At 32.4% G+C, this 27,997-nt stretch overlaps 3 protein-coding genes, 1 long non-coding RNA gene and 1 other non-coding gene across 9 annotated transcripts; 1 reads left to right on the top strand and 4 right to left on the bottom strand.

The window, feature by feature from the left end:
* Nucleotides 1–1,115: 1,115 nt before the first annotated feature.
* Nucleotides 1,116–2,595, bottom strand: LOC121119351 (alpha-(1,3)-fucosyltransferase fut-3-like). Its single transcript, XM_071889066.1, has 3 exons — nt 2,575–2,595; nt 2,281–2,510; nt 1,116–2,172 (listed from the first exon to the last, which is right to left on the bottom strand). The coding sequence occupies exons 1-3, from the start codon at nt 2,593–2,595 to the stop codon at nt 1,212–1,214; spliced, it is 1,212 nt and encodes a 403-aa protein (XP_071745167.1). The 3' UTR covers nt 1,116–1,211.
* Nucleotides 2,596–16,250: 13,655 nt separating this feature from the next.
* Nucleotides 16,251–21,833, bottom strand: LOC139905689 (uncharacterized). 2 transcript variants are annotated; one of them, XR_011780696.1, is made up of 3 exons: nt 21,234–21,389; nt 17,142–18,447; nt 16,251–17,079 (listed from the first exon to the last, which is right to left on the bottom strand). It is a non-coding gene; the product is annotated as an uncharacterized lncRNA (long non-coding RNA). The 2 variants fall into 2 exon arrangements; XR_011780695.1 differs by having other exon boundaries at nt 17,142–21,833.
* TRNAS-GCU (transfer RNA serine (anticodon GCU)) lies at nt 20,839–20,920 on the bottom strand. Its single transcript has one exon. It is a non-coding gene; the product is annotated as a tRNA-Ser (tRNA).
* A 2,220-nt stretch (nt 21,834–24,053) lies between the features above and the next one.
* On the bottom strand, nt 24,054–24,892 carry RpS3 (ribosomal protein S3). The gene is made up of 2 exons (XM_040714221.2): nt 24,330–24,892; nt 24,054–24,273 (listed from the first exon to the last, which is right to left on the bottom strand). Exons 1-2 carry the CDS (start codon nt 24,715–24,717, stop codon nt 24,098–24,100), a joined length of 564 nt encoding a protein of 187 aa, XP_040570155.2. The 5' UTR covers nt 24,718–24,892; the 3' UTR covers nt 24,054–24,097.
* A 202-nt stretch (nt 24,893–25,094) lies between these two features.
* On the top strand, nt 25,095–27,744 carry LOC121119532 (WD repeat domain phosphoinositide-interacting protein 3). Of its 4 annotated transcripts, none has more exons than XM_040714217.2 (3): nt 25,095–25,263; nt 25,620–25,948; nt 26,895–27,744. In XM_040714217.2, exons 2-3 carry the CDS (start codon nt 25,639–25,641, stop codon nt 27,575–27,577), a joined length of 993 nt encoding a protein of 330 aa, XP_040570151.1. In that variant the 5' UTR covers nt 25,095–25,263; nt 25,620–25,638; the 3' UTR covers nt 27,578–27,744. The 4 variants fall into 4 exon arrangements, with proteins under 4 accessions (XP_040570151.1, XP_071745116.1, XP_040570154.1 ...); XM_071889015.1 differs by having other exon boundaries at nt 25,151–25,263; nt 25,604–25,948; XM_040714220.2 differs by having other exon boundaries at nt 25,178–25,544.
* The last annotated feature ends 253 nt before the right edge of the window (nt 27,745–27,997 follow it).

The raw sequence follows: 27,997 nt of genomic DNA, 5'->3' as shown, positions 1-27,997 counted from the left end.
TTCTGAGTTCAAGTTATACTTACGACTCTGGGACTACTCAAAGTCCCCATGCCTCCATGTCCTCATACTATCTTACTTGAAATGAGTCTGATGCATCATGATCAGACTACAAGTCTTAAGTCCAATTACTCGAATACAACAGCTCTGCAATTATCCCACTTAATAGCAAATTACCAATACATGGAGAGGATATCTATATAATATATCACTTCGTTTTTGCTATCACAGTTGCACTGTTTAATAATCCTTAGATGCAGTAGCGGCTGGTAACTATCATTCATGGGGTGTGCTGTTACATAAAAATTGGGTGGTTGGTAAGGAATGTGTGCCTAACAGCTGGGGGGTGTTGTTATCTTCCCCAAGAATTTTTTGATAATTGAGTTCTTTTAGGGTCTTTTTGAGGCATATGGAGGGGGTCAAATCCTGAAAATTAAAGGAGTTTTAATATATAATATATGTACAGTGGATTTATTATTTTGTAATTATCATTTCCTATAAATTTAAATGCATTTTTCCACAAATAACTTTTTTATATAGTATTTGTAATTAGGACTTTTTTATTTTTATAATTTTGTTATATTCATTTAACAGTAACCCTTTAGTTCGTTTACATGTTTTTAATATATAAATATGAACACAAATGATCTAATCTTAAGATCTAATAACATATGATATTTCAATTAAACAACACAACTTTATTAAACATCAAGAGAGTTAAATAAAATTTTCAGGAATTACAGAATACAGTAGTGTGCAAAAGTATATATTGTTAAATACCTGCAATTGAATTGTAAAATATATCATTCGAGTATATGAGTACCTTCCCAAGCTCTTCAGACAATAAATGATAATTATTGAAAAGGAAAAAAGAGAGGTTAAAAATTAAGACTATGTACTTTCATATTGTGGAGTAATAAAGATTGAAGGAACAATAATGTGGGGTTATAATTTATGTACTTGTCTGCAAAAGTGAATGATTTTATGCGTAGATAATGACTATCATATTTTTTAAAAGTAAAGTGATTTTGATGATCCAAATATACCCTTTGCTTTTTTGTTTAATATTTGAAATTTAAGTCGAAAATGGCTTGAACAGTAAAAACACTTAAAACAAATTAAAACATAATTTTGATATCTATTTTCAACAAATATGTGTACAAAAATATATAATCAAGTAAATCTGGGATCTGAAGTCTCTAGAAATAATACAACTATGTTTTACGTCTCTTTGATATTCCTTCTTTTAAACCTGGTATTATGTCTTCAGGTGTGCTACAAGCAGGTTTTTCATTTGTTCCTCTCCAATACTTATTCATTTGAGCTGACGTATATGCAGGACTATGATCCAAATTATTTAACTTATCGCATAAACGACAAAGAGTCTTTTTAGCTTCTTGTGCTGTACTGCTAACTATATAATGACCATCTAGTTTCCATTGGAAGTATTCTGCGTAGGCAGTATCATTTTTATCAAGATATGTGAGATATTCGGCTAAAGCCTTTGGACTCTTGAAATCCCTTACATCGATAAATGAATGTGGAGGTGAGATTACTGTGTAATTGGCCTTACCATATACCACAGGCACAATAGGGAGACGTAGTGCTTGAAAATACTTTTCCGTCACATAGTCATTACACAACGAATTTTCAGATGCAAAGTAAAATTTGTAATAGGGAGAAAAATGCTTCTTACAATCGACTCTCATGGGGTTGGGTGAGTCAGGACAGTAATTAGGACCTAATGCTCCATATTTATCTGCAGAAATATGTTCAGTTAGAAGCTCAAAGTAATCGTCTCTTTTCCCCCTTGACAATCTGTGTGTAGAAATCCAAAATAGAAGTTTGTTTTTTTTCCTCAAAATACTTTTAATGTTCGGAACGGGCTGTATTTTTTTCACCTTATAGGTATTACCGTACATTGATGGAATGTCAGCATTTGGGAGATAGTCCATTGTCCAATTGAATACGCCATCATATAGATTAAAATCAAATTGGCAATCGTGTACTGGACTCTCAGTTACATAATAGATGAAAGCGCCTTTCATCCAACTTCGACTGTTTCGTACGCGTTTAGCAGCTTCTGGACCACAAGTATCTTTGACAGAAACTATAGTTGCCGAATATTTATGAAATGGAATAGGTTTTGAGGAGTCTCCGGAGAGATAGCAGTTACTAAAGGAATATTTATATTTAATTATGACTATAATGATTTTTTGTACAACGCTTAATATGTATAGAAATGACAGATATATTAATAAAATATGTATTGACTTAAAATACCTGAATTCGCAATTCTCAAACGGCTGCTTTCCGTAGCCAAATACCAGTTCCCAACTTCCTCCGTAAGCAGTGGAGTAGTAATAAATATACTTGACATTTTCTTCTCTCTTTGGTGGCTTATCATTGACAAGATTTTTTTTAAAATTTGAGTCTTCCGCACTAAATGTATTTAAATTCAAATGGCTTAAAATAATTCCGAATATAGCGATAAGAGACAGTGCTAATATAATCTAAAGGAAGTAAAAAAAAACATATTTTAATGTTAAATGTGTTTTTTTTTAACTCAATATTTACTTTATTGAAAGTTGGTCTCATGATATTCAAAAGAATAATTAATGTTGATGACAGCTTTAAATAAGAATAATTGAATTTAGGATTAAAACAACTTTTAAAAAATGACTTTTACTATTTGGAGAACACTTGTTAGTTACCATGTCCGTTTATTTGAGGAGGAAATATACTATAATGATGGAGAGCGCACTCCTTTCTACATGTTTTTTTTTTTTTTTAAGTACTCTTGTAGTCATTCACGGGCATTTTCCACATTCCCGGGCAATCTAAAAAGATTACAAAGGAGTGGTCAATTTACTTTTATTTACATTGTCAGGAAAAATAATTTAGGAAAATCTCAATAAATTTGTCAGCCTGCGTCCCTTGAAGACAAAAACCGCTGAGGAGGTTGATCAGTATTTATTTCCCATCTTTAGTTACAAGGGGGCACCACAGATATTATAAAGTGACAAAGGTAGGGAGTTTACTGATATAATAATGATTGAACTGGTTACGATGTGGCCAGACTGCAAACTTGGGCATGGAAACCCCCGTCGCTCAAAATCTCAGGGATCCGATGAGATAGCCAATCGAGACATCCAAGGTATTGTTATGATGTGGCAGCCTGACAATATGACAAATAAATGGGCTGAACGATTGTGTTTGTGCAATATGCAAAGAATTGCCACTTTCACTCCGGTATTGGGCGAACTCCATACGAAGCCATGTATGACTATTCAATACAGGTTGGACTTGAGAGATTGCAATTATTAAAGGTGTGCAATATAACCACAGAAGAACAGCTGTTGGAGATATGGGGAAATAAAGACAAGCATAGGCCGGAAGTGGAAGGCATAGAGCGAATACCAGATGTTGATAATAAATGTGTATTCTGTCAGTAGTTTGTAACTAGACAACAAAAGCGTTTCATCTGATGCTATCAATGCCACTTTTGAGCACTATGTGGCGTTGTAATTGGGGGAAATGATTGGACAAATATAAAGTGATCGCATTGCCAATCTACTGAGGACCACGAAGAAAAACAAAAAGGAGCTAATAAAAAGAGCAAGCGAGCCAAATGAGGCAACTCTCCTCACGGCGATAAAAGAAGGCTGAAGTAGGACAGTGTGTCAAAGTCCCAGTTCCCAGCACGGACACCTGGAAAAACAGATTAATTGACTATTATTTTGATTGGTTTAATAGAAGTTACAAATGATGTAATTTAATAAAAGTTACAAATGATGTAATTTAATAACTTGCCACACTTATTTGAATTAGACATACAAAATGCTTGAACCCAATTTTTTTTATTAACTAATAAACTATTCAGTGCGTATGCTGATGCAACATCAATATCATACGAATATCTACTCACACTTATCAAGGGATTGTTGCAATTTGAAACATTATTGTTGAATATTATATCAAATATACGTTTTGTTGGTATGTTTCATATGTGCAACAAAACACATTCATTTGTTTAAAAGTGTAATATTAATCAGTAATAGCTGATGGTTAGTGAATTAATTATTTTTACTTATATATATGTATGTCGTAGCATATTAGTGCTAGTTACAACTTGTACTTATAATTATAGTTGATAATATTGTAGAGAAAAACGCGTGCGAGGAGGAGGGGGGAAAAAGACATACGGTATCATTGTTTAAAATACTGATGTGATTATCATCTGCCTGCTTTATTATGATTTTTGAGAGTATAACTAATGTATTTATTAGCAAAATGTTTAATGAAGATATACTACGTATAATTGACTTCGACGTTTTTTATCCGTTACAGTAAATTTGAAAACGTCACACTCCATGAAATTGTAATTCATTATGAACCTTATTCTCAGAATAATAGCTAATGAAACGACAAAGTAGAGTATTTGAAATATATTTGAAGCTCAAAGTTTAAAAAAGAAGGCTTAAATTAAATATAATCTACATACTAAAAAATAAACCATCATACATTTATGTTAAATATACAAAATTAAACAATTGGAATCATATAAATAATAACAATAAATTATAAATACAGAATATTGAAATAATAGATTGATCCAAATAATATTTTCTTGTTCTGACATCGGAATTCAGTTAAATATGTCATAACTTTAGGTTGCAATACACAAGCGAGACGTGGAGTTTAATCAAAAAGATAATCACCCCTCTTCTTCATGTGGAAGTTGCTATATACAATTGTGCACAGGATAGATATATCTCTACCGATGAGATCTAACTAATTATTAATAATAAAGTAAATGTCAAAATCATAAAATTAGACAATAAATATACTAATAAAAAAATGTTACAAATAAATCCATCTTAAAGATTTAGAGCAAAAGCTAATTATGTAGTAATGTCCGGCGATATTACTCTTTATTAAGAGCAAAAAAAAAAGACTTTCCCCCCGTTATTTATGCTTGGATAACAACATACTATTATCATGAAGGATATACACAATTGCTAATTATAACGCTACACCCAATGTAACTACCCCCGTTGTTGTGACCATTTAAGCAGTTGTTTTGCCTTTTATGAGTTTTCTGAACACCATTTCTTGGAGTCTATCAACCATAGCTAAGCCTTAAGTGATAAAAAAAGTAATATTTATAGGTTATGTAATATTGGAAAACCTAATGATCATACCCAAGTCTTTAAGTGAGGAAACTAGTCTCAGACAAACTAGTTGCGAACCATCCAAAGCTAATACCCCCGTTGTTGTGACCATTTAAGCAGTTGTTTTTGCTATTTAATGAGTTGTGTATCATAATTATTGATATGTTTAGCTAAAATAGAATCATATTTTATGGTTAGATTAAAAAAAAAGTTGAATACTTACTGTTATATAGTACAAAATTCAGAGTTCCATTTCGAAATTAGTAAATATTTATATTTTTTACTGATAACTTGATCGTCATTTGGTGTGGATGACTCAAAACATTTTTATATGTATTTCTATAAATGACATCAGTACCAACATCCTCCATTAATTTAATGATGGTTCCTCGGGAAGGGATATGTTTACCCTTGTATTTCTCCATAATTTTTTTGAACGTAGATGATTAGCAATGGATATGGTTATATTACATGCAATAAGCATCGTTGTGAGATCAAAGTTAAAGTCTGACTTGATGTAGTCATCGTCAAATTGATTTTATAGATGAATATCCATACTCTTGTTATGAGATGAGGATAATGAGTGGCGTGTAATTCTAGACAGGGGACTAAAGGCACATTTATATCGACAAATCCGACAAACCATCTGTTTCTCATCTGGTAAGTAATTCCCAAATTCCTGGGCCTCCATTTTCAGAAATCCAGACAGAAGGCGACTTTATTTTAGGCATTTTATTTAGTTCTCTATCGACTATCACCATCTAATATTATATTAATATTGAATAATAAAGGCGGGAATGATGACGTTCTTGATTGATAGAAGAAGATGTATATTATTTAATCAATGATGCCATAAGTATTTCTTCTCTTCTGCTCGCACGCTTTTCTATTCTTACCAAAATTATCACCCTTACTTATAATACTTTTACCAATCTATCTTTTTGTACGGTTCTAGAAAATTTGGCCAAAAACATTTCTGCCGAACGGACATTTTCCCCAAGTACCATTTGTACCATGAATAATATTGAATATATTGATATATGTGATCTAAAATAAAACTAAGATAAATAGGTATTGCTCATATGCTATATATGCCAGACATTTAAATTAATTAATGATATTTTCCAGGAAATTTTTGTGTGCTTCGAATCTTTACTGTTCCATTATTTTACGTAAATTATGTAATAAGCAATCAAAAATACAACTCGTATGGAAGAAGTTATTATGCTTCTTCGTCAATCCATGAGTAATTTCCAATATAAATAATCAAACATGTTAAAATGATAATTAATTTATAACGAAAAAGTGATTAGCACTTTTTCCATTCGAGTTGTTGTTGTGCTTATTTATTATTCAAGTTATTTAGAGTACTACAACGATAAAGGTCCGAAATACATTCGAGACTACTGTGTTGTATTTAAAATAATATTAAATAATATAATTAATCATTCTATATGGAGTATAAATCGTATATAATAAATATCATTTTTCGAACAAATGTCCAAACGGTCCCTCGGCAAATTGTCCTTTGGTAAAATGTACATTCAGAAAATTATTCTTCGGCAAAATATCCGTTTGGCAAATTGTCCTTACATGAAATGTCATTCTGCAAATTGTCCTTCAAATTGTTTTCGGCCAAAAGTTAGTTGTAGGTATAGTGTTTAGTTCAAAATCAGCTAATACACTGATGGGATTAAATGTAACTCAATATGTGGTTTTCATTAGTAGGATTGAAAAATAATTTACCGATTTGCATCCCTCGATTCAGAATCAAACAATAAAATTGATTCTCCTGAGTTTATAACTATAAGGTTCGGTAGAGTTTCATATCCACGCCTAGACGCTGGCGAGTACTGTTATATCTCCTTATTCCTCTTATGGTTTTAACTAAATTTATCATTTTTCCTAATGATAGTGGAAGCTACATCACTGATATTTTGAAATTTTTGTGTATGTCTCAATGTAGAAATATTTTCAAAAAAAAAAAACTAAGCCCCAAAATATAAATCTGCGTTCACCCCTAATAAGGTAAATCATTTAATTATTCTACATTTGATGAATAGAAAATATATTCTGGCAAAAACTTGATAGACATTAAAGTTCGAATTTATAAGACTTCTTAATGAGTAATTCCTGGGTAAAAAAAGTAAATGAATACACTTTTTGCAAGTGCTAATTCGTATAATTCAGTAGCTCTTAAAATTTTTAAACTCTAAATAAATCATTTTTTATCTTTTTAGCTATTTCCCATGATTTTAGACACAAGTTCTGTTTTTCTAGCACATGATGCATTCCTTTATTTGGATACCAAATCATTATCAAATTAAGAATGGGTTCTATCGGCAGCAGAGTGCAAGAATATACCACTGAATTGAGTATTGTAATCTTGAAAGATACATAAACAATTCCGACAAAGGCTTTTCCATGAATTTAAGCTAAAAAAATGTAATATCTCCAATTGTTAAGTATTATATCTTGAGAAAATGATTGAAATGATTATTAGAACATTTATCTTCCCATCTGTAATTAAACATAATCTAGAGTCTTATTACACCAGTTGATACCTGGGAAATAAATGAAGGCTATAGAGCAGCATAGGAGTTTGTTAAGTCAGTAAAAGTGACCAATGAGGTTGCTGAAAGTGGCATAAAACTTATGAGTGACATTGAAACTAAGATTACTACCGATCAAGAGCAAAGAAATTGTTCACTGCAAGTTGTGGAATATAGCCGAAATAAATATATTAGTTTCAAGAAATCTCATTTAAACTATTTAGAATCAATGTATTTCTAGTGTGATATATTGTATTTTTTTAAGTATAGAGTTATTAGTTTTGTTCAAGGAAAAATTTCATTTTTTATATTTTATTCTATTTTTGTATTCATGAAGGAACACACCACGTAGAATTACTAACTTAAACTGATTGCATTTCATCAAAGTTATCATATATAATATAAAATGGAATACAACCTGTCTTGTCTTAAAAGTCCTATAACACTCCCCAAGAGTCTGCGTCTATTATAATCATTAATTTATGTGTAAAATAAATAAATTAGTTACATGCGAATAAATTAATAAGGTAAAACGAAATATGGATTAAATAAAAGAATATGATTTTAGATGCAGATTCTTATCACTGAGACTTGTCCTTGTATGTAGGAAGAATAACCCTAACTCTGAAAGCCGGTTTCAAGCAGTCGATTGACACAAAGTTGGTTCGATGTCCCATGTCCAGACTAAAGGTTCTGTCCGACTTAGACAGGACTTTAAAAGGGCCCAAATATGTCAGAGCCAGGGATGGTTTTATCGTCTTATTTCTGACCGAAACATAATCCGACTTCTGAAGAGCTTCCAACGCGGCCCTCATTTTCGCCTGAGGCTCGGGAATAAGTCTTGGTGGAGCATGCTTAATCTCATTAAATCTCTGAAACAAGCTTTAATCGTTTGGCGCACCAGTCCATTCGGTTAACGATAAAGGTAGCCTTGGAGCTGAACCTAAGACGTTCAATGTCGGATAAAATGTTGCTCCTGGAATAGCTGGGATGGCAGAACGACGTCCCAGCATCATGAATGGAAGAGCGTCTACCCAAAATTTACCTTCCTGGTTCATCCTTGAAGCGAGAGAAGTGATCAAAGTACTGTGAAACCTCTCAATAATGCTGACGGACTGAGGGCTGTACGAGGTGGTAAATAGGGTAACCGAACCGAGGAGTTGCCCCACCCATTTCGATAGGGAACCAGAAAATTGAGCTCCCAATCTGAGTGTATAGTCTGAGAGACTCCGAATCTCAATACCGATCCCACGAAAAAGACACTCACTATATTTCCTGCTTTAGTGTCTTTTAAAGAATGCGCTACTGTTCATCTCGTGGCCCTATCCAAAAACGTTAGTAGGAATCGATATTCCTTTGATAGAGGCAATGACCCAACGAGTTCGACGTGAATGGTACTTAGCCTACTAGGATTCTGATTAAATGGCGTTGGGCCATTAGGTTGTGTGTGCACTGAGGGCTTGTTTCTTTGACAAGACAAACACTCGCCAGTCCAAGACATGACGTCTTTGCCATGCGAATCATTGTCCTATTTTACGTAGAGTCAACTTAAATCCAGGATGTAAGAGACCATGTGCGGTTTCAGAAACTCTTTTCCTTATCTCTAACGACGACACCATTGCTTTAAAGTTTTCTTTTGAACGAAAACCCAAAGTGTTTTGTTCCCAAAATTTTCCTCGTAAATTGTTGGGATTTAAAATCCAAACTCTGAGGATCAGACAATACCTGTTCAGGTACAAGTTCCTCGAAAAAGGGAAATGCATCTGCTGTGACCTGTGCTAAAAGCCGTGATAATGTATCCGCCACAAAGTTCGACTTGCCAGAATTGTGAACTCTGCTATGAATGCAAAGTATCTTAATTTTGTCGAAGTACAGGATGGATTTCGAGACTCCAAAGCCGGTACCAACGGCTTTGGACTCTCGAAATGCCGTTGTTCCTCGAGTTACTTAGAAAGCCACCAGAATCTCATCGAGGTAGTCGAAAACTCCCGGAATGCCACGGAATAGCGAGTATATAAAGCGTTGAAAGGACTGGGCTGCATTTTTCAATCTGAATGACATCCGAGCGGACTCAAAGAGTCCCCTTGGAGTTACAATGGCAGTCTTGTGCACCTCCTTAGACTCTAGACTCTAAAGGGAGTTGATGGTAAGCCTTACAAAGGTACAGCTTGGAGAATACACGCAGCCTCCTAAGCATTGTGAGAAATTTGCTCATGTTAGGGAGCGGACATCTATCAAGTTCAGACACTCTTTTGAGACGGTGGTAGTCCAAACACAACCAGAATCCTCCCTTAGGTTTTTTCTCTACATGTACAGCCGAGAAGAACGATGACGAGGAGGGACGAATTACTCCAGACTTGAGCAATCCATCTATCTCCCTCTTAAGAAAAGTGAGGTTAGGCCCGCTGAGTCTTCACGACTTAACAAAAAAAGGTTGCAAGAGGTGATGCTATTGTACGTAAAAAAGGTTTTTTTGGAGGTACATGAGCAGTGACTTCAGAAAACAGCGAAGGAAAACTAATAATAATTAACACAATAACTCATACTTTCAAAAGAGATGAAAGGTTAGGTGATTTTTATATTTTAAACGTTGCGATATTGGAAATAACGGTCTATTTTTTAAATCAATGCAAAAGCCTTTCTCTCTTAGGAAATCGACATTCAAAAGAGGTTGTGCCTGATCAACAACGTAAAAGGTCCAAAAATATTTAGTCCTCTCCTAAAATATTTCCATCGAAGATATTCCCACTGGAATGGCTTTCTGTCCTCCAAACGCAACAAAAGAGGGTAGATTTGATTTGTTTAATTTATGAGGGGCTAACTTAATTGGTATAATAGACACTTGTGCACCTGAGTCGATTAGGAAGTTAATGTCCTTGTGGTAGTCCTTGAAATAAAGTAAATCTTTGTTCGATTTGATACCTCAACTCAAAATAGCTGTGGACTTTGCTAGTTTTTTTATACCAAAGAAGTAAAAAGGACAATGTTATCAGGCGCACGTTCTTGCCTTGACTCCATACTTTATATGCTGCCTATAAATTCTTTTTTCTCTATTTAGTAATCTATTTTTCTTATTAAAAACAGATGAAACCTCTGTTTCGCCTTCGTGATTTAAATCTGGGGATGGAGGACAATGAGTAGGGTTTATCAGGGTGGCCACGCAATTTGAATTATAGAAATCCTTAAGACCGTCGCAATATTTGGTCAAATCTTCCAGATCCAGCTTGACCATCGTAAAAGCCATAGGCCAGTTGGAGATTGGAACAAATCTAACGAGAATTTCCTTGGGTATAATCCCTAACAGGTTAGGAACGAACAATAGGTCCAATATACAATTAAAGATCGCAAGAACTTTCTTGGACGACATCGATTCTTCCCTAAGAAGATCAATGGCTCTTCTTAAACGTTCTTGAGGTGAGAGGCACCTTGTTTTAGGACTTTCAATTTTAAACTTTCATACGAAGAAGTCAAATCCACAGGAATTACATCTCTTAGGATATGCGAAGGCAGCACAGATACGACAATGTTTAGCTTGTCAGAACACTCCTTTACCTTATGGGATTTAAAAATCAACTCTGCCTTCAAGAACCAGGTCTCCGGATCAGCCTCGTCGAACCTTGGAAATCGTACATCAGAGCATCGTACGGTGTGCGCTTCTCTGAATGAAAGACTGCGCTCGGAAATCGCGATACAATCACGCTCAGGGTAAAGGTTCATTGAATAGGAAGAAGACATTTTGCAGTTAAAATCGGGGTCACCAATGAAGGAACACACCACATAGAATTACTAACTTAAACTCAATGTATTTAAACAAATTTTTCATAAATAATATAAAATGGATCTCAACTTGCCTTGTCTTAAATGTCTTATATACATATACGTCAAGGTAATAATAACTTAGGAGATAACCTAAAAAGACAGGAAAAAAATGGAAAAAATATAAAAAATTAATATCTGGGGTAAAATTTACCCATGGTCACAAATAAAAAGTTAATAAAATATTTATACAAATTAAAGCACAGTTTATTGGCCTTGATTTGATACCCATATTAATGTTATACGATAGGTCATTGTGAAACAATAGTCAAAAGAATACAAACAATCACTTGTTCTTCTTTTTTTTTTTTTGCCTTTTTTTAGAGACACAAACATTAAATTTTCAAGGCCCATGCGGCAACTATAGTTGCTAACTAATCGAAATAACGTATATTTAGTTTCTATAGACCTTGGAGAACGGAAAAAAGTTAAATATTAAAAGGTTTGAAAAAAAAAGTTCAGATTTAAACAGCTCAACTGTCCATGCTGTTCTAGGACACACTTCATGTGGGTTTGCACTAAAGTTGCAAAGCTTGCATAGTAAATACTTTATTTCAGGTATATAAATCCAAATCTTGGTGCCACCGAGCTTCTTAATGATCACTGAGGGATCCACTATTTTAGGCATGGTCAATTTAAAAAGATGGGCTTTCTCTTTGAATGAATATAAATATATTGAAAATAAATTCTACTGGATGCCCGTTTATATTTCTAGAGAATAAACAGAGTGTAAAAAATATAAATAGCTTTGGAGGGAATTTAAAGTAATATTCTTAAAATCAATCTTATCAAAAATAACGGTAAACATGCAAATTAACAATTACGATAAGAAAATTTTTAACACCATTTTTAAAATATTCCGATGATTCAAATTCATGAATTCAATTGAGGTCCAAATTTCGCTCAAGTTATCTTCATGAATACCACTGCTATTCAATTTTATACCCAAAATTTCCACCATTCTTCTAACTTTACAACTTCCGACTTTGAGATCCTCTTCAGGCTTCCAGGAGCACAAAGGTAAAATAGAGGTTTTATTTTAATTAGCAGCCAATCTTTTTTTTTTTTGTGAAACTTCCGAACCTAATTCAGTAAGACTTTTATTCTGGCAATTAGCTGAGACTCAGGATGCACCTCTACAGTTAAAGTTACATCATCTGCATACAAATAAATATTATGCTGATATCCCTCAAAGCTCATCCCAAAGCCTTTTTGTAACACCCAAAACGAGTTCTTCGATTGCAGCTATGAAAAGAAGTGGAGCCGAGGAGCATCTCTGACGACAGCTCTTTTCTAAGGTGATTGACTGGCTTTCTAGTCCATCCAATGAGATTGTTGAAGTGTTGTTATAAAGCAAGGCACGTACGGGGTTAAAAAAACGTTTCGAAAGTAACTTTTTACAGATCTAAAAATATGCCTATGAGAAATAGAGTTGAAAGCTTAGAAGAAATCTATTCCTATTATTGCTCCAAACTTCTTCCTACTTTCCACTGTGTCAATTGCAGCTTGAATATTGCGTGAAACATAAGAAATTTTCCTATTCTTTAAAAATCCTTTTTGTTCAATGACAATTTTTTGTTGAGAATTGGTTGAATCTGTTTAGCCAATACTCCAGAGAGAATCCTATATGATTCATTCAGAACCGTAATTGGTATCCAATGGCTATAGATTGTCCCATGTCTTTTTTTGGAATCAATGCAATTCTTCCTTTTCTTTGAGATTTGGGTAGTCGTCCAAACTTTATCATAAAACGTTCAATTTTAAAAAAAGGTACGGAACGACTTCATTGCTAAAATTCGAATAGACTTTACCCCAGACTCCATCTGGAACATAGGCTTTATCATCCTTATAATACTTTCCAATAAAGTTAGATATAATAGTCTTGGAGAAGATATAATTCCCTTGAACAGTGGAAATTACATCTCTTTTCGGCAAGTGGCCTCTTTTTGTGCCAACAATGTTTTGGAAATGGGAATGAAAGTAGTCTAACACATCTACAGGTTTAGTTATAACTTTTCCTTCATGAATAATGTTATTAACACCGGGGGCAGAAAATCTGTCTTTCTTAAAAAATTTCTTGAGTCTTCTGTACACAAACCCTTCCAACTCAACTTTTTCTTTCATTTCGGCCTCAGCAACTTCAGCAGTTCTAAAGAAATTCAGGGAACCCCAAAAAGACATGCGTGCAAAAATTGATTCATTATTAAGACATTATCCACTTGACTGGCGTATAACCTTGTTTCTTTCCTATTTTCCAAAAGAAACCGTAAAGTCGTTGAATGAATTATTTTTATGAGCTTTTGAGTTGCTTGGTTGGATGAAAAAGTGTCATTAAAACCTCCTATCAATTCTTTTTTTATTTTATTTTTGTATTTATCGTCTTCAATCAACCATTTTGGTATACTTAACTGAGAAATTTTATAAGGTTTGTGTAATTCCAAGCAGATCAATTTATGATCAGAGGAAAGTTCAGGTTTATAAAATGTTTTTTTAACTATATGAGTCAATGTAGGAGAAATCAAAGCCAATTCAATTCTGGAAGACTGATTCCCTCTTCCGGACTGAATTTTTTTGTTTAAGTCAACAAGATTAAACTTAAGAATTATATTTTGTAGAGCAGTAAGATTTGGATAGTGTGAACTAAATTTATGGAGATCAACATTTAAATTCCAAATTAGCAGGCACGGAGTTGAAGCCTTTATTTGGTTATTAAAAAATTGCTTGAAAAAAGGAAGTACACCTTTTATTCGGCCCATAGGCATTTATAAGACTGAAGCTCATCCCATTTAAAGAAATTCAAATTTTATGCCACTGGTTTTTGTAGGAGAACTCTTTAATACAGGATTATTTTTTTTTTTTGATTTTCTTTCAAATAAGAGTCAAGACTCCTCTATTGGATCCATTTCCACTAAAGAAACAATGAAATCTTTTAGTTAAGCAAATGGGACTGTTATTATAGCAAGAAGAAGAGATCTCTGATTTAATATCCTGAAGACAAACGATGTCAGGATCCAATGACACCAAGTGATTCATCACTGCATGTCTCAATTTTCTATCTTTACCCCCTCTTGTATTTAAAGAAATTATTCTATTGATGCTCATATTCAATTTTTGTTCTTTGGAAATTTTAGTCGGAAAGAAGTCCACAATTTGGGTCTGTATTTTTGTTTGATAGCTTTATTTTATAATAATGTAAAAAATAAATAAAAGGATAACAGGAGTGGTCGACCAACTATCAAGAATCACCGTACTCAGAGCTTTTTGACTGTTTCTTCTCTCTTACAGGGAAAAGATCTGTATCCTGTTTACTTCTTTTTGCTACAGAGGAAGCACGAGTACGACTTTCCAAAATTGTATGGACGTCCAAATTAGGCTTGGATTTTTTGTTTTGTTTTCTACTTTCTTCATCATTCGTCTTATCATTTTCTAAAAGAGAGCATTCGTCTCCCTTATCTGAACAATCGGTATGCACTTGTTCTACATCATCATTTGCCGGATTTTTGTTTACTTAACATATCATATTTACAAATACACGTATATTTTCATTGACTAGGTCCCCATTTTGATCTTGATTTATAACTCTAGTTTAGTCAGTGATGTAAGTAGAAATTTCAATATCTATTTATGGCATTTTGATGAAAAAATGGATTGCATATGAATGCCAATGATTCTTTACAACAAAACGTAGATGTAACACTCTGTGATTCCTTCCCAATGCTTTGAAACCTACGTATTATAATTAAGGTTTGAAGAATTGTGATTGTGTATCTTGTTTACCTTTTTGTTTCTAATTCCTTAAAGCTGGAATCCAACGGTAAAATTCAACCAACAAATATATAACTAAGAAGAAGTAGTTTACCCTCTATTAATATTATCCCAGGCAAACAAGGCTCAAGGCGAAAACGTTGTAAGGTGAAACTGTACAAGGCTGAAAAAGTCTCAAGGCGAGAATGGCATAAGGCATAAGTCACAAAGCGAAAGTGTCACAAGGCAAACATGTTTAAGGCAAACCCTCCTCCTAGAACCATTCATGTCTGGTTACTAGTTACTACACAACGACAATAAATTTCTATCTGTTCCTCTTGTCAATTGTGCATGCAGTAGGCGTGAAAGAAACCCACGAAAGTATGTGGCTAATTTTTGAAAAATAAAATGCATTATAAATAAATGGAAAAATGTGTGATGATTTTAAAGGTATAACACTTTTTCTTAGCATGCAACTTGGCTATACTCAATATGGCTATTTTTTGTGTAACTGTATAAAGCGTTTTCACGTGTATAGAAACATTTTTAATGTCAGTCTTTTTGGGGAGCCTGAATAATGAAGTTTTATATCAATGAAAACTCTTTTTTTTCATTATTGTTATGGAAAATAGTGAACCATTGCTATGTATTTGGACGTAAAAATGGAACCAACCAATTAAAGGCGTGCGAGGAGACAGGGGGAGAAAGACACATGGTATCATTGTTTAAAATACTGATGTGATTATCACTGATAATCACATCAGTATTTATCAGTTGCCTGCTTTATTATGATTTTTGAGGGTGTAACGAAAGTATTTATTAGCAAAATGTTTAATAAAGATATACTACGTATAATTGACTTAGACGATTTTTATCCGTTACAGTAGATTTGGAAACGTCACACTCCATGAAATAGTAATTTATTGTGAACCATATTCTCAGAAAAATAACTAATAAAACGACAAAATAAGAGTATTTCGAAATATATTTGAAGTTCCAAATTTAAAATAGAAGGCTTAAATTAAATATAATCTACATACTAAAAAATAAACCATCATACATTTAAGTTAAATATACAAAATTAAACAATTAGAATCATATAACTAATAATAACAATAAATTATAAATACAGAATATTGAAATAATAGATTGATCCAAATAATATCTTCTTGTTCTAACATCGGAATTCAGTTCAATATGTCATAACTTGAGGTTGCAAAATACAAGCCAGACGTGGAGTTTAATCAAAAAGATCATCACCTCTTTTCCTTATGTGCAAGTTGCATATACAATTGTACACAGGATATATATATTTCTACCGATGAGATTTTAATAATTATTAATAATAAAGTAAATGTCAAAATCATAAAATAATGTTAGATTTAAATCAATATCTTCTTCCAATCTTAGTAAGAACAGCTTTTAGAATCCCACTTTCATTTATTTCATATTTATCTAAAAAAAGAAAAGTTAATCCATGCAGTCAAATTTAACTGATAAGACAATTCAGGCAACCATTCTTGACTTATTGTAGTTTTCTAACATGACATCGTAAAGATTTAGAGCAAAAGCTAATTATGTAGTAATGTCCGGCGATATTACTCCTTATTAAGAGCATCAAAAAGATTTTTTTCTCCGCTATTTATGCTTATATAACAACATATATACACAATTGGTAATTATAATGCTACAACCAATGCAACTACCCCCGTTGTTGTGACCATTTAAGCAGTTGTTTTTGCCTTTTATGAGTTTTCTGAACACCATTTCTTGAAGCCTATCAACCATAGCTAAGCCTTAAGTGATAAAAAAGTAATATTTATTGACTATGTAATATTGGAAAACTTAATGATCATACCCAAGTCTTTAAGTGAAGAAACTAGTCTCAGACAAACTAGTTGCGAACCATCCAAAGCTACTACCCCCGTTGTTGTGACCATTTAAGCAGTTGTTTTTACTATTTAATGAGTTGTGTATCATTATTCTTGATATGTTTAGCTAAAATAGAATCATATTTTAGGGTTAGATTTAAAAAAAGATTTAATACTTACTGTTAGATAGTACAAAATTCAGAGTTTCATTTCGAAATTAGTAAATATTTTATACTTTTTACTGATAACTTGATCGTCATTTGGTGTGGACGACTCAAAACATTTTTATATGTATTTCTATAAATGACATCAGTACCAACGTCCTCCATTAATTTAATGATGGCTCCTCGGGAAGGGATAGGTTTACTCGTGTATTTCTCCATAAATTTTTTGAACATAGATGATTAGCAATTGATAAGGTTATATTACATGCAATAAGCATCTTTGTGAGATCAGAGTTAAAGTCTGACTTGATGTATTCATCATTAACTTGATTTTTTAGATGAATATCCATTCTCTTGATATGAGATGAGAATAATGAGTGGCGTGTAATTCTAGATAGGAGACCAAAGGCACATTTATTTCGACAAATCCGACAAACCATCTGTTTCTCATCTGGTAAGTAATTCCCAAATTCCTGGGCCTCCATTTTCAGAAATCCAGACAGAAGGCGACGTTATTTTAGGCATTTTATTCAGTTCTCTATCGACTATCACCATCTAATATTATATTAATATTGAATAATAAAGGCGGGAATGATGACGTTCTTGATTGATAGAAGAAGATGTATATTATTTAATCAATGATGCCATAAGTATTTCTTCTCTTCTGCTCGCACGCTTTTCTATTCTTACCAAAATTATCACCCTTAACTACGTTACCGTCAACGGCGAACGTTATCGCGCCATGGAACAGACTTTTTGGTACCTCAAATTGAAGCACATGGTCTCCACGATATTTGGTTCCAACAAGACGGTACCACTTACCACACAGCGTGCGTAGCAAAGGACTTATTGGGGCATCATTTTGGTGAGCAATTAATTTCACGTTTTGGCCCGGTGAATTGACCACCAAGATCGTGTAATATCACACCCTTGGACTTTTTTCTTTGGGGATACGTAAAAACAAAAGTCTATGTGGATAAACCAGTGACGATTGAAGCATTGGAAGCAAATATTGAGCAAGTTATTCGTGAGATTCCGGTCACAATGCTCGAACGCGTCATAAAAATTGGCACGAAAGAATGTACCATTTAAAGACCAGTTGCGGCCAACATATGAAGGGAATTATTTTCTAGAAATAATTGTAAAGAATTGTTTTTTCGGTTCATAATAAAGTTTCGACCATAATATAATATTTTATGTTTTTTTATTTCTACAATCCAAAAACTGCTCGTTTTGAATTACCCTTTACATATTAAAATTATGTTATTACATCGTTATAAATTCTGTTTGTCATAGTGACGACAATAAATTAACTATTACAAACAAAAATCTATCTTTATATTGCCTAGTTTTATTATACATATTATGACCAGTTCTACCCTAAGAAAACTATTTCATTGATAAGTGTCCTTGATGTAGAAATGTATGGTCTCTATGGATAATTATATAACCTGCCCATTTTAAGCCTCGCCCCTGATTAGAGATTGATTTATTACTTATTACAAGTGGAAGATAATTTTAGACTTTAAAGATAATGTGCTTTTCTTTTCTTGATAGTTTTGTGAGCAAAGCATATTATTGCTTATAAATACTTATTGGGAACTATTAAGTGAATATGTGTTAAAAAATATAAGTGACTTCCTAACTGATTGTAGATTTTATTAGAATATTTAAATGTCGTTGCAATTACCAAACTTATTGACTCAGGGATTCTCTTCTAAGCAGCTAAATTGCTTGTCAGCATATTGGAATATTACTCTTTCGAAAATTTGGAATCTTTATAAAAATTAATAAATTACTATGTGTGTGCCATAGGAGCTATTTATAAGTTGTTTCATTGAAGACAATATTTAAAATGTACAAATCCAAAATTATATTTCGATTATTTGATTCATTCGGTTTTATTTTGGACTTGCAAATACTAATTTGTTATCGAAATTCTTGTCAGGCATGTTGAGACTTCAAAATTATTCATATTATTAGTTAAATAACTATTATTGGTCAGTATTATTAACTATTTCATGCTATGGGGATGGTTTAGAAAACTTGATTTCCCTAGTTATTAAAATATATATTTATCTCTAGAAAGAATAGTCAAAATTACAAGGCAAAAGAGGCTTATTCAAGGCATCATATTTGGTTATATTAGCGAGATAATTGCATTGAACTCTATTTTTATTATATTCAAGATGAATGAAAAATTAAGATGTTATTATTAGTTTATCTTTTTCAAACGAGCATTTCATGTTTAGAGCATAATATCCACTTATTCATAATGTTTCATTGATTTCTTCGCCATACTATATTTATTTGAAAATGTATGTTGTGAACTATTTTTTATTTTTTTATTATTCAAAATAGCTTTTAATCTATTTTTTAAAATTAATTTTAGTACCGTAATCGTCGGAGGATAACAATGTAGGAATTGTCGAATAAGGAAATTAAATACTATTAAATGATGTATTAATACAATTAGTTATATAAATTTGAATTTCCTCCTCTGTGACGTCATCAAAATAGCCAGTACAATTGTAAACAAAAGCAGAGATATCTCTCATCGACACACCTTATACAAATTAACCTTGGTTGCGTATGCAGTTACACATATTGTTAGCTTTATTTGTGGTGTATATGAGAAATTAAAAAGGGGTGCATAAGTACCACAGTGGCATTGTCTATTGATAAGCCTTCATTGTATATCACCCTAAAATGTATTAAAAATATGTTATTACATCGTTATACAGTTATTTTTTCCGTTATTTCCGTATGGAAATTAGATTTATTTTTCTCTTATTTTCCTAATTTTTTTATCCCTAATCCCTCGATAGAAAACACAACACACATTTTAAAGCAATCTTTAGGAATTATTACTTTGATTTAATTCAAATATGACTGTTTATCAGTCACATTAAGTAATATTCAATACTGGTATTAAGTCTTTATATTTATATGAAGTTTCATCAAGATTTTCTGGAAATTTGTTGATTTATGTAGTAATTATATCAACATTTTCTCCCTAAGATCGCATCTCCTTCATTCAATTATAATGCAATTTAGGATGATGCAAGAGAAAACGCTTTATATAATATAGAAATGTGTTTTTTTAAATATGCTTATCAAAATTTGTTATGTATGGGCGCTAAACATTTAGCATTTCCTCTCACTGTAGCTAATGAGATCTTAGTCCATAATAACAATAATAGTTGAGTTACCTTATTCTTAAAAAAAAAGTTTAATTAGTCAGTTATCAATTTCTAACCAATAATATGTACTGCTCAAACTATACATATTTTATGCTCAGTTGAAGTATAATGACGTTTCAAAAGAGAAGTTAAAAGACATCGATTCTTTAATTGGTCTAAAACATTTTATCTACTAGTGATAAATATTACTTAATATTATTTCATTCATATGTATTGGATTATGAAAGATTTGAATCAGTATCGTTGAATTGAAAGGCTTTTAAATATTTTGAAAAAATAAAGATATAAGAATCATATGGACTAAACTAAAATAATGCCGACGAGGATGGGATTCGAACCCACGCGTGCAGAGCACATTGGATTAGCAGTCCAACGCCTTAACCACTCGGCCACCTCGTCTACCCGAAAGTGATATATATGAGTGTGTCAATATACAATATCTGTGATATATCAAAAGAAATGTAGTTTGGTAAGGATTTTATTTCGATATTAAACGTAATCCAAGTTTATGATTATGAAATAAAATTATTTTGTGATAAATAAATATTTTTTGAATAAGTATGCAATTGATAAATTTGAATTAAAGTCATAGTTATTTCAATGACCATACGAGATCTATGCCATAGTATTTTTGAATACATGGGTTCAATGTTACTTAAGTCAAAATTGATTAATTTTAAAAACAAATTTAATTTAAGAGTTTCTTTATTACCAAAAATTATAAATGCTTGCAACACGTCGTGTGCGAGGCACATTAGGTACGTATCTCTTGAGTTGCGGGATTTGCAGGTTCCACTATGTCAGTACTAGAATTTATGGGATTTGGAAATATACTGATTATTTCTAAAGAGATTAAAAAGAAAAGGAGTAGGCAAGACGTTTGAAATAAAATGTAAACAAAAACAATGTTCAGGATTCACGTAACCTCGATGAAAAAATATAGAATATCAATACTCTTGTTGAAACTCTGTTTAAACTTCGTATAACGTCATTGTACTTGAAAAAACAAATTATGTCATCTTATAAACAATTTATCTGTTTTTTGGACCGAATTAGTTCGGTCAAACAAAAAATATAACGGTCTCAGACCGGCCTAGGATTTCTAGACCGAAACCCAACACTAATAATTTAATGACAGCCTGCGTAGATGATTAGGGTTATGTATTTTTGTTTTAAAATAACTTACATTTTTTTAGAGCATAATAATGATTCAGATACATTGGTTTTAATTAATAGTTTAAGTTTCTAGTTTATTCTAAAGAAAATTACATAACCCTCTCCAAAACGTTGACTTATATTAAATTACATTAGATGAATCTTAGCCTAAAGACGTGAAAATAATGAACTGTGCAAAAGAAGTTCAAAGAGCATATACAATATTTTAGACGAATCAGAATTATATAAGAAAAAACATTATTGATTGTTATATATTAGTGTGTCTCATGAAATATAACATAATTTTTTTTCTCAAAAATTGTAAATGTATACCTCCGATTTTTTTTCGATTTGATCTCAAATACTCAAATATGAAAAAAAAAAAAAAAAGTTCTCTAAGACAACAGGTTTTCTTAAGAGTCACGAGAGTTTTCTTTTCAAAATCAATAGATAATTGGAAAAATATAGATTCCTTCAAAATAGACTCCTCACAATCCCTAGTACACAGTAACTTATCACATTTAGAAATTTAAGATTTATAAGAATATTATCGTTGCACTGAACTATCAAAAGAAATTGTGTGAGATGATTACATGGAGATCATAGAACTATATATTATATTTTTAGGTGGAGACAATTATTTAAAAATATTCCTCCCTGTGCCATGTACCAAGCTGGTTGGATGATCAGAGCAATTATACTCTGAAAATATCCTTATTAAGTTACCACCTTAAAATAAAAAAAGACGATAAATTAGGATTATTATATATATGTTTTATGTTCATTGATTGTAACAATATACGATAAGCCTTGCCTTCAATGTATTTTAGCAGTCAAAGCACAATATAATGAATTATGATAGTTAAAACCAGTGAAAGCTTACGAAAAAATATCAAAAGCTACCTGAAAGAAAATTAATCATCATTTATGTATTTGAATGATTGCCCTTACATTCTTCAATGATGATGTTGATCAAGAAACTAAAGAACAAATGGTCGAAAATTTGAATAATGACAATATCTCGGGACATGGCAAAAGATATGTTACATCGAATGAAGCATTTGATGGTTCTTGGTTTGGTGTGTGAATGTTTTTAAATCTAGTGATAACTATATTTTTTTGGTGAAGATCTATCTTTTTGGGATAGTAATTCTGGTTGAATTGAACCCCAAAAAAATTGTCAAAGCTTAAAGCAGTTAATGTTACAGCTGAGATATTCTTCAACAGTTTGCAAAATACTTCCTTGGTTTAATTACAACAGATGAGGCACGAAAGTAATTCCTACTAAGTTGCGTTCATGAACACTAGAATATATATCCTGGAAGTAAAATATAACACTGAAAATAAAATATATCAAAAAAAAAAAAATAATTTATTGCAATATTAAGTAAAAATAATCCTATTATTTATCAATTTTGAAAGATAAACTCAACATTATCACTTTATATAGAGTGGGATGGACCGAAGAAAGTTGAAACACGTCTTACTAAATTACTTGGAGATACTTCAAGTTAGACATACCAAAGGTTTACACAACAGACATGCATCTATTTACTAATAGTGAAAATAGTTATAATAAGTACTTTTTTGTGCAATCATTATTAGAATGCAAATTTCCCGATCCACCCTACGAAAAAGTCATCCAATTGACTTTAAGCTCTCGTCGAGATTTTTTTTTTCATAATTGAGTAGCTACGATCAAATAGAAATAAAATTGAGGGTAGGCATTTCTGAACAATTAATTTTAATTTTATGGGACACCTTAATATATGTACTGGACTGCTCTTCAATTATTTCTGTTCATATGTATGCTCTTATGTTTTAAAAATTAATGACGAAAAGAAAAAATTAAAATTCTCCCATTTATACAATGTTTGTTAAGTTTGTGAAATTTTTTTAACGACCCACTGATGGGTCAACTCGCACGCAACTTGTTAATATGAACTATAATAAAACCTCGCATCGTAAGGACCTGTAGCTATACTAATATTTGTGCAAACCTTCTGATTTTTGGATTCTGAGTCTTATCGTTATTTCATCAGCCAAAAATTATTTATATGAAATTAACAGATTTTAATTTACACAGCCACTTTTTTTTGTTACATATTCATACGGATTACCTAGCTAATAAAATAATTATGTACTATATAGAAGAGCCTGGTATGCTACTGAGTACCAAATTACAATCTTTTGCACAATTTGCAATCATTAATTGCTTCAAAAAATATGAATTCCCCTTTAACATGTCTTCAATCAGGCAATGTTAAATAAAACTACTACATTGCACAGACGATATACGATGGAGTATGCAATTAAAATGAATAAATATTGTAACAAAATACTTCCTTGACATTTAAGTGAAATAATAATGGAAAAATAGGTTTTAAATATTTATTTCATGATATAGGTTGAGAGTAGTATCTACATAACAACTTGAGCCTCTGGTTTAGCGGCCTTAGGCTCTGAGAAAGGATTGGCGGGAATGTCTTCTTCCTTGGGCTCAGCAACCGAAACAGTGTCAGGCAGAGGCTTACGAGGTCCACTCTTGCCAGTGACATCGAAGGGCAACATGATTTTAACCTTGATACCCAAGACACCTAAAAAATATTGGATGTTGGAACACGGATGTTATCAAGATTGAGTATTAGAATACCTTGACGAAGAAGAACGTGCCGACAGGCAGTGTCGACGTAGTCGTTACATGGGTCTCCAGAATGAATCATGAGACCATCAACGAATTTCATTGACTTGGCTCTTTGTCCACGAAGTTTTCCACTGACGACGACTTCGCAGCCTCGTGCTCCACTTTCCATAATGTAGCGAAGGACACCATAACATGCACGTCGAACAGCAAGTCCACCAATAAGTTTGTATCGGAGGGATTCGGCTTGAGCGATAGCGCAAAGTCCTCTAGCGGCCACCTTTTCGGCATAGAGTTCCACGCTATTTTCAGGGAAACTGAAGCGCTTCTGCACAACAGAGGTTAACTCTCTGATTCTTCGGCCCTTATCTCCAAGAACATTTTGGGTTCTGGTAGCCATAATGATAATTTCCGTTCGTAAGGGTGCAACACGAACCTCAACGCCGGAGTAACCATCCTCAGCTAACTCTCTCGTCAAAAATTCGTTGAGCTCGGCTTTGAAAACGCCGTCGGAAACAAACTGAGCATAGAGAAGATCGTTAGATATCCGTCATCCCTTACTAAAATATGGGATCGGCTACGTACCTTCCTCTTTTTTGGAGATTTGAGTAGACATGTCTCAACAATGCAGAGATCCTCGTAAGAAAGAAAGAAAAAGGGAAAAAAGAAAAGAAAAAGGAAATGACATCATTCATCTAACTATTGTGTAGCTGTGAAATAAATAAAAAGGCTAAGAAAATATCAGTTCTGCCAACTGGATTCATAGCTAGTCAATTTAGTATATATTAGCAATCATAGAGGGCCAATGACTTTCATAAAAAAAAATACACTTACTTTTCATTAATACATACATCTTATGTAAAGTCATGTGAAATGGCGACAGTTGTAACTTAAAAAGTTCTATCTTTTGGGGTTCGGCTCACCTTCTGTCCATAAACGGTGTTAGGTAAAGTGGTTTAAAATTGTGGCTATTCAAAAGTCATACTTTAGCCAAGATATTACTTATTATCTTATCTGCACAAACAATTAAGGCATGCATGCAAAAACTGAAATTTAATAATAATGATGAAATGAAATCCCAGTCTTTTTTTTTCCTTTAATATAAAAAGGAGCATTCTCGTAAAAAAAAGAAATAAACACAAGTCTAGTTTCTCATGAAAGAGAATATTAAATAAATCCACTACAGTCAGTCGTAATGTTTTAAGATTGAACCTGAGCTTAATATAGGTGGATTTTAATTTCCTTGTTTTAGTTATGGAATTGAAAGTTTTTTTTTACTTTTTTAGTTTATTCTCTTTCTAGATGATTATTGAGTACTAGTATGAGTCGAAAAAGCGTCCTTTTTAGCGGGTTTAATCAAGATAACCACTGCTTCATCGTGGGGACTTGTAAAGGGTTTCGTATCTTCAATTCGGACCCTCTCCGTGAGATATCGTCCTGGGAAGATGAAGAAAAAGGCGGAGTGACTACGGCGGAAATGCTTTTTCGAACGGATTTTATAGCTCTGGTGTATGAATCACATCCTCAAGAGGTTCTCATTTGGGACAATTTTAATAAGAAATCCGTTATTACCATTGAATTGCCAACTGAAATAAAGACGGTTCGTCTGAAGAGGGATCGAATCCTCATTGGTAAAGTAACCTCTGTGCATTTCACAGATTAAGTTTTTTTAAATATGCATACAATGTCAAGGTTCGGGATCAGGGGTCTTTTATCTTTTTTAATCCCTTAAACGTGAAACAAATTGAACCCTTTTAAGTTAAAGTCATATATGATGTTTTAAAAAACATCCAAATTTAAACCTAGTCTGTAAAAACTTTTATACAAAATTTAGTTCACCTTTTATGTTACCTTTTTCACCAATTTATTGACTGGGTTATTATCTTGCAAGATCCTTATTGCAGTAACTCCTCGCGTTTAATGATTTTCTTAATTATGAAATTAAATATCTAATGTCCAGCTTGTACCAAATCCAGGAATATCAAAGTATGAATACAAATGTCATGGTTTTAGATCAGGAGTCTTTTATTTTTTCCATCCCAAGGATCTTTAAAACGTAAAACAAATATAACTTCATATTTTAGGGCTTCTTGGTTTAATTTATGTGACCTTGTACACCAATTTATTGAATGAATTTTTATCTTAGTCGAAAGCATTGAAATATCCGCCTTGATGTGCGATAAATGCAACAATGAACAAAGTAAAAAATATTTAATTATTTTTTTAGTTATCAAATAAATATAGCGATAAATGAGACAAGGCTATATAAATTCCATTTATAATCTCGTACCATGCTTGTTTTTATTTTGAGCTAAACAATCTAATGTTTTTGTGCTTACAAACTACATTAAAATTGTGGATATATATAGGCTCGAAAGATTATTTTAATGTTAACTTGTAAACTTGTAACCGTTACTACATAATATTTTTTTTCAATTACTTCTTGACAAATTCTATTATTCATTAAATAAATATTAATGCCAGAATCGCAGAGTATATCTGTTAAGTCCAGTTGTTCATATGTTAAGCAGAAATGACTGCATGTCTAACTTTTCTAATTTATATTTATCTTTTAAGGTCTAGCCAGTATGGTGAAAGTATATACATTTACATCAAATCCGCAGCTACTACATTCCTTTGAAACAACTCACAATCCGTTAGGAATTTGTTGCTTAAGCCCAAGTTCATCCAATTCTTATTTGGCCTTTGGGTATAAAAAAGGTTTTGTTCGTATAATTGATTTATCCAATACAGATCGATCCCCATTGGACATTCAAGCCCACGAGACTTGTATAACCTATATTACTCTGAACGTGCAAGGAACAAAGCTTGCAACAGCATCAGATAAAGGAACACTCATCCGAATTTTCAGTACATCTGATGGTGCACTTTTGTCAGAATTACGTCGTGGCTCTCAACCCGCATCTATAAATTCCATTAACTTTAACTCTGATTCATCCTTGATCTGTGCTACTTCTAGTCATGGAACTATTCATTTATTTGCCGTCGATGACTCAACAATGAATAGACACTGCTCCTTAGCTTCATCGAAAAGCTTTGTACCCAAATATTTTAACTCAGAATGGAGCTTTTGTCGCATTGATGTGCCTGGTGGGAGTCCTTGTATTTGTGCTTTTGGAGCGGATAAAGATTCCATAATCGCTATTTGTATGGATGGAAGTTACCACAAATTCAAATTTCAGAAAGGCTCTTATTCCAAGGAAGTCTATCATATGTTTTTAGATTCTTGTGATATATAGAGAGTGATCCTGATCCTCCTTCCTATTCTGATTAGTACAGTATTTACAGATTATATTCGTGTTTTATTTATGTTGGTATTTATCGATTGTTTATTCTGTTGAGAGCAAATATGTTTTTATTAATAGTATTTAAATAGTTTTTTAATAAATTAAATGAGATGTTATAACTTCTGTGTATGATATAGTACCGTTTCTTTCTTAGGTTTTAAAGAGGTTTTAATTATAACTACACCATCCAACTTAGGATTGTACTAATTGTGGATCTTTCACAGATATATAAGCAAGATTAGTCTAAAAAAATATTTCTTCTTAAACCATCAAATAAATTGATTAAATTTCACAAAATTTACTCATCCCGAAATTAAAAAAATGACTTCCGGGGATCTTGCTGAAAAACAATATTCCAGTAAATCTGAAATG

This window comes from Lepeophtheirus salmonis, chromosome 6, assembly GCF_016086655.4.
Source record: "Lepeophtheirus salmonis chromosome 6, UVic_Lsal_1.4, whole genome shotgun sequence".
Classification (NCBI taxonomy): Eukaryota; Metazoa; Arthropoda; class Copepoda; order Siphonostomatoida; family Caligidae; genus Lepeophtheirus; species Lepeophtheirus salmonis.
This window is presented reverse-complemented; position numbering and strand designations above follow the sequence as displayed.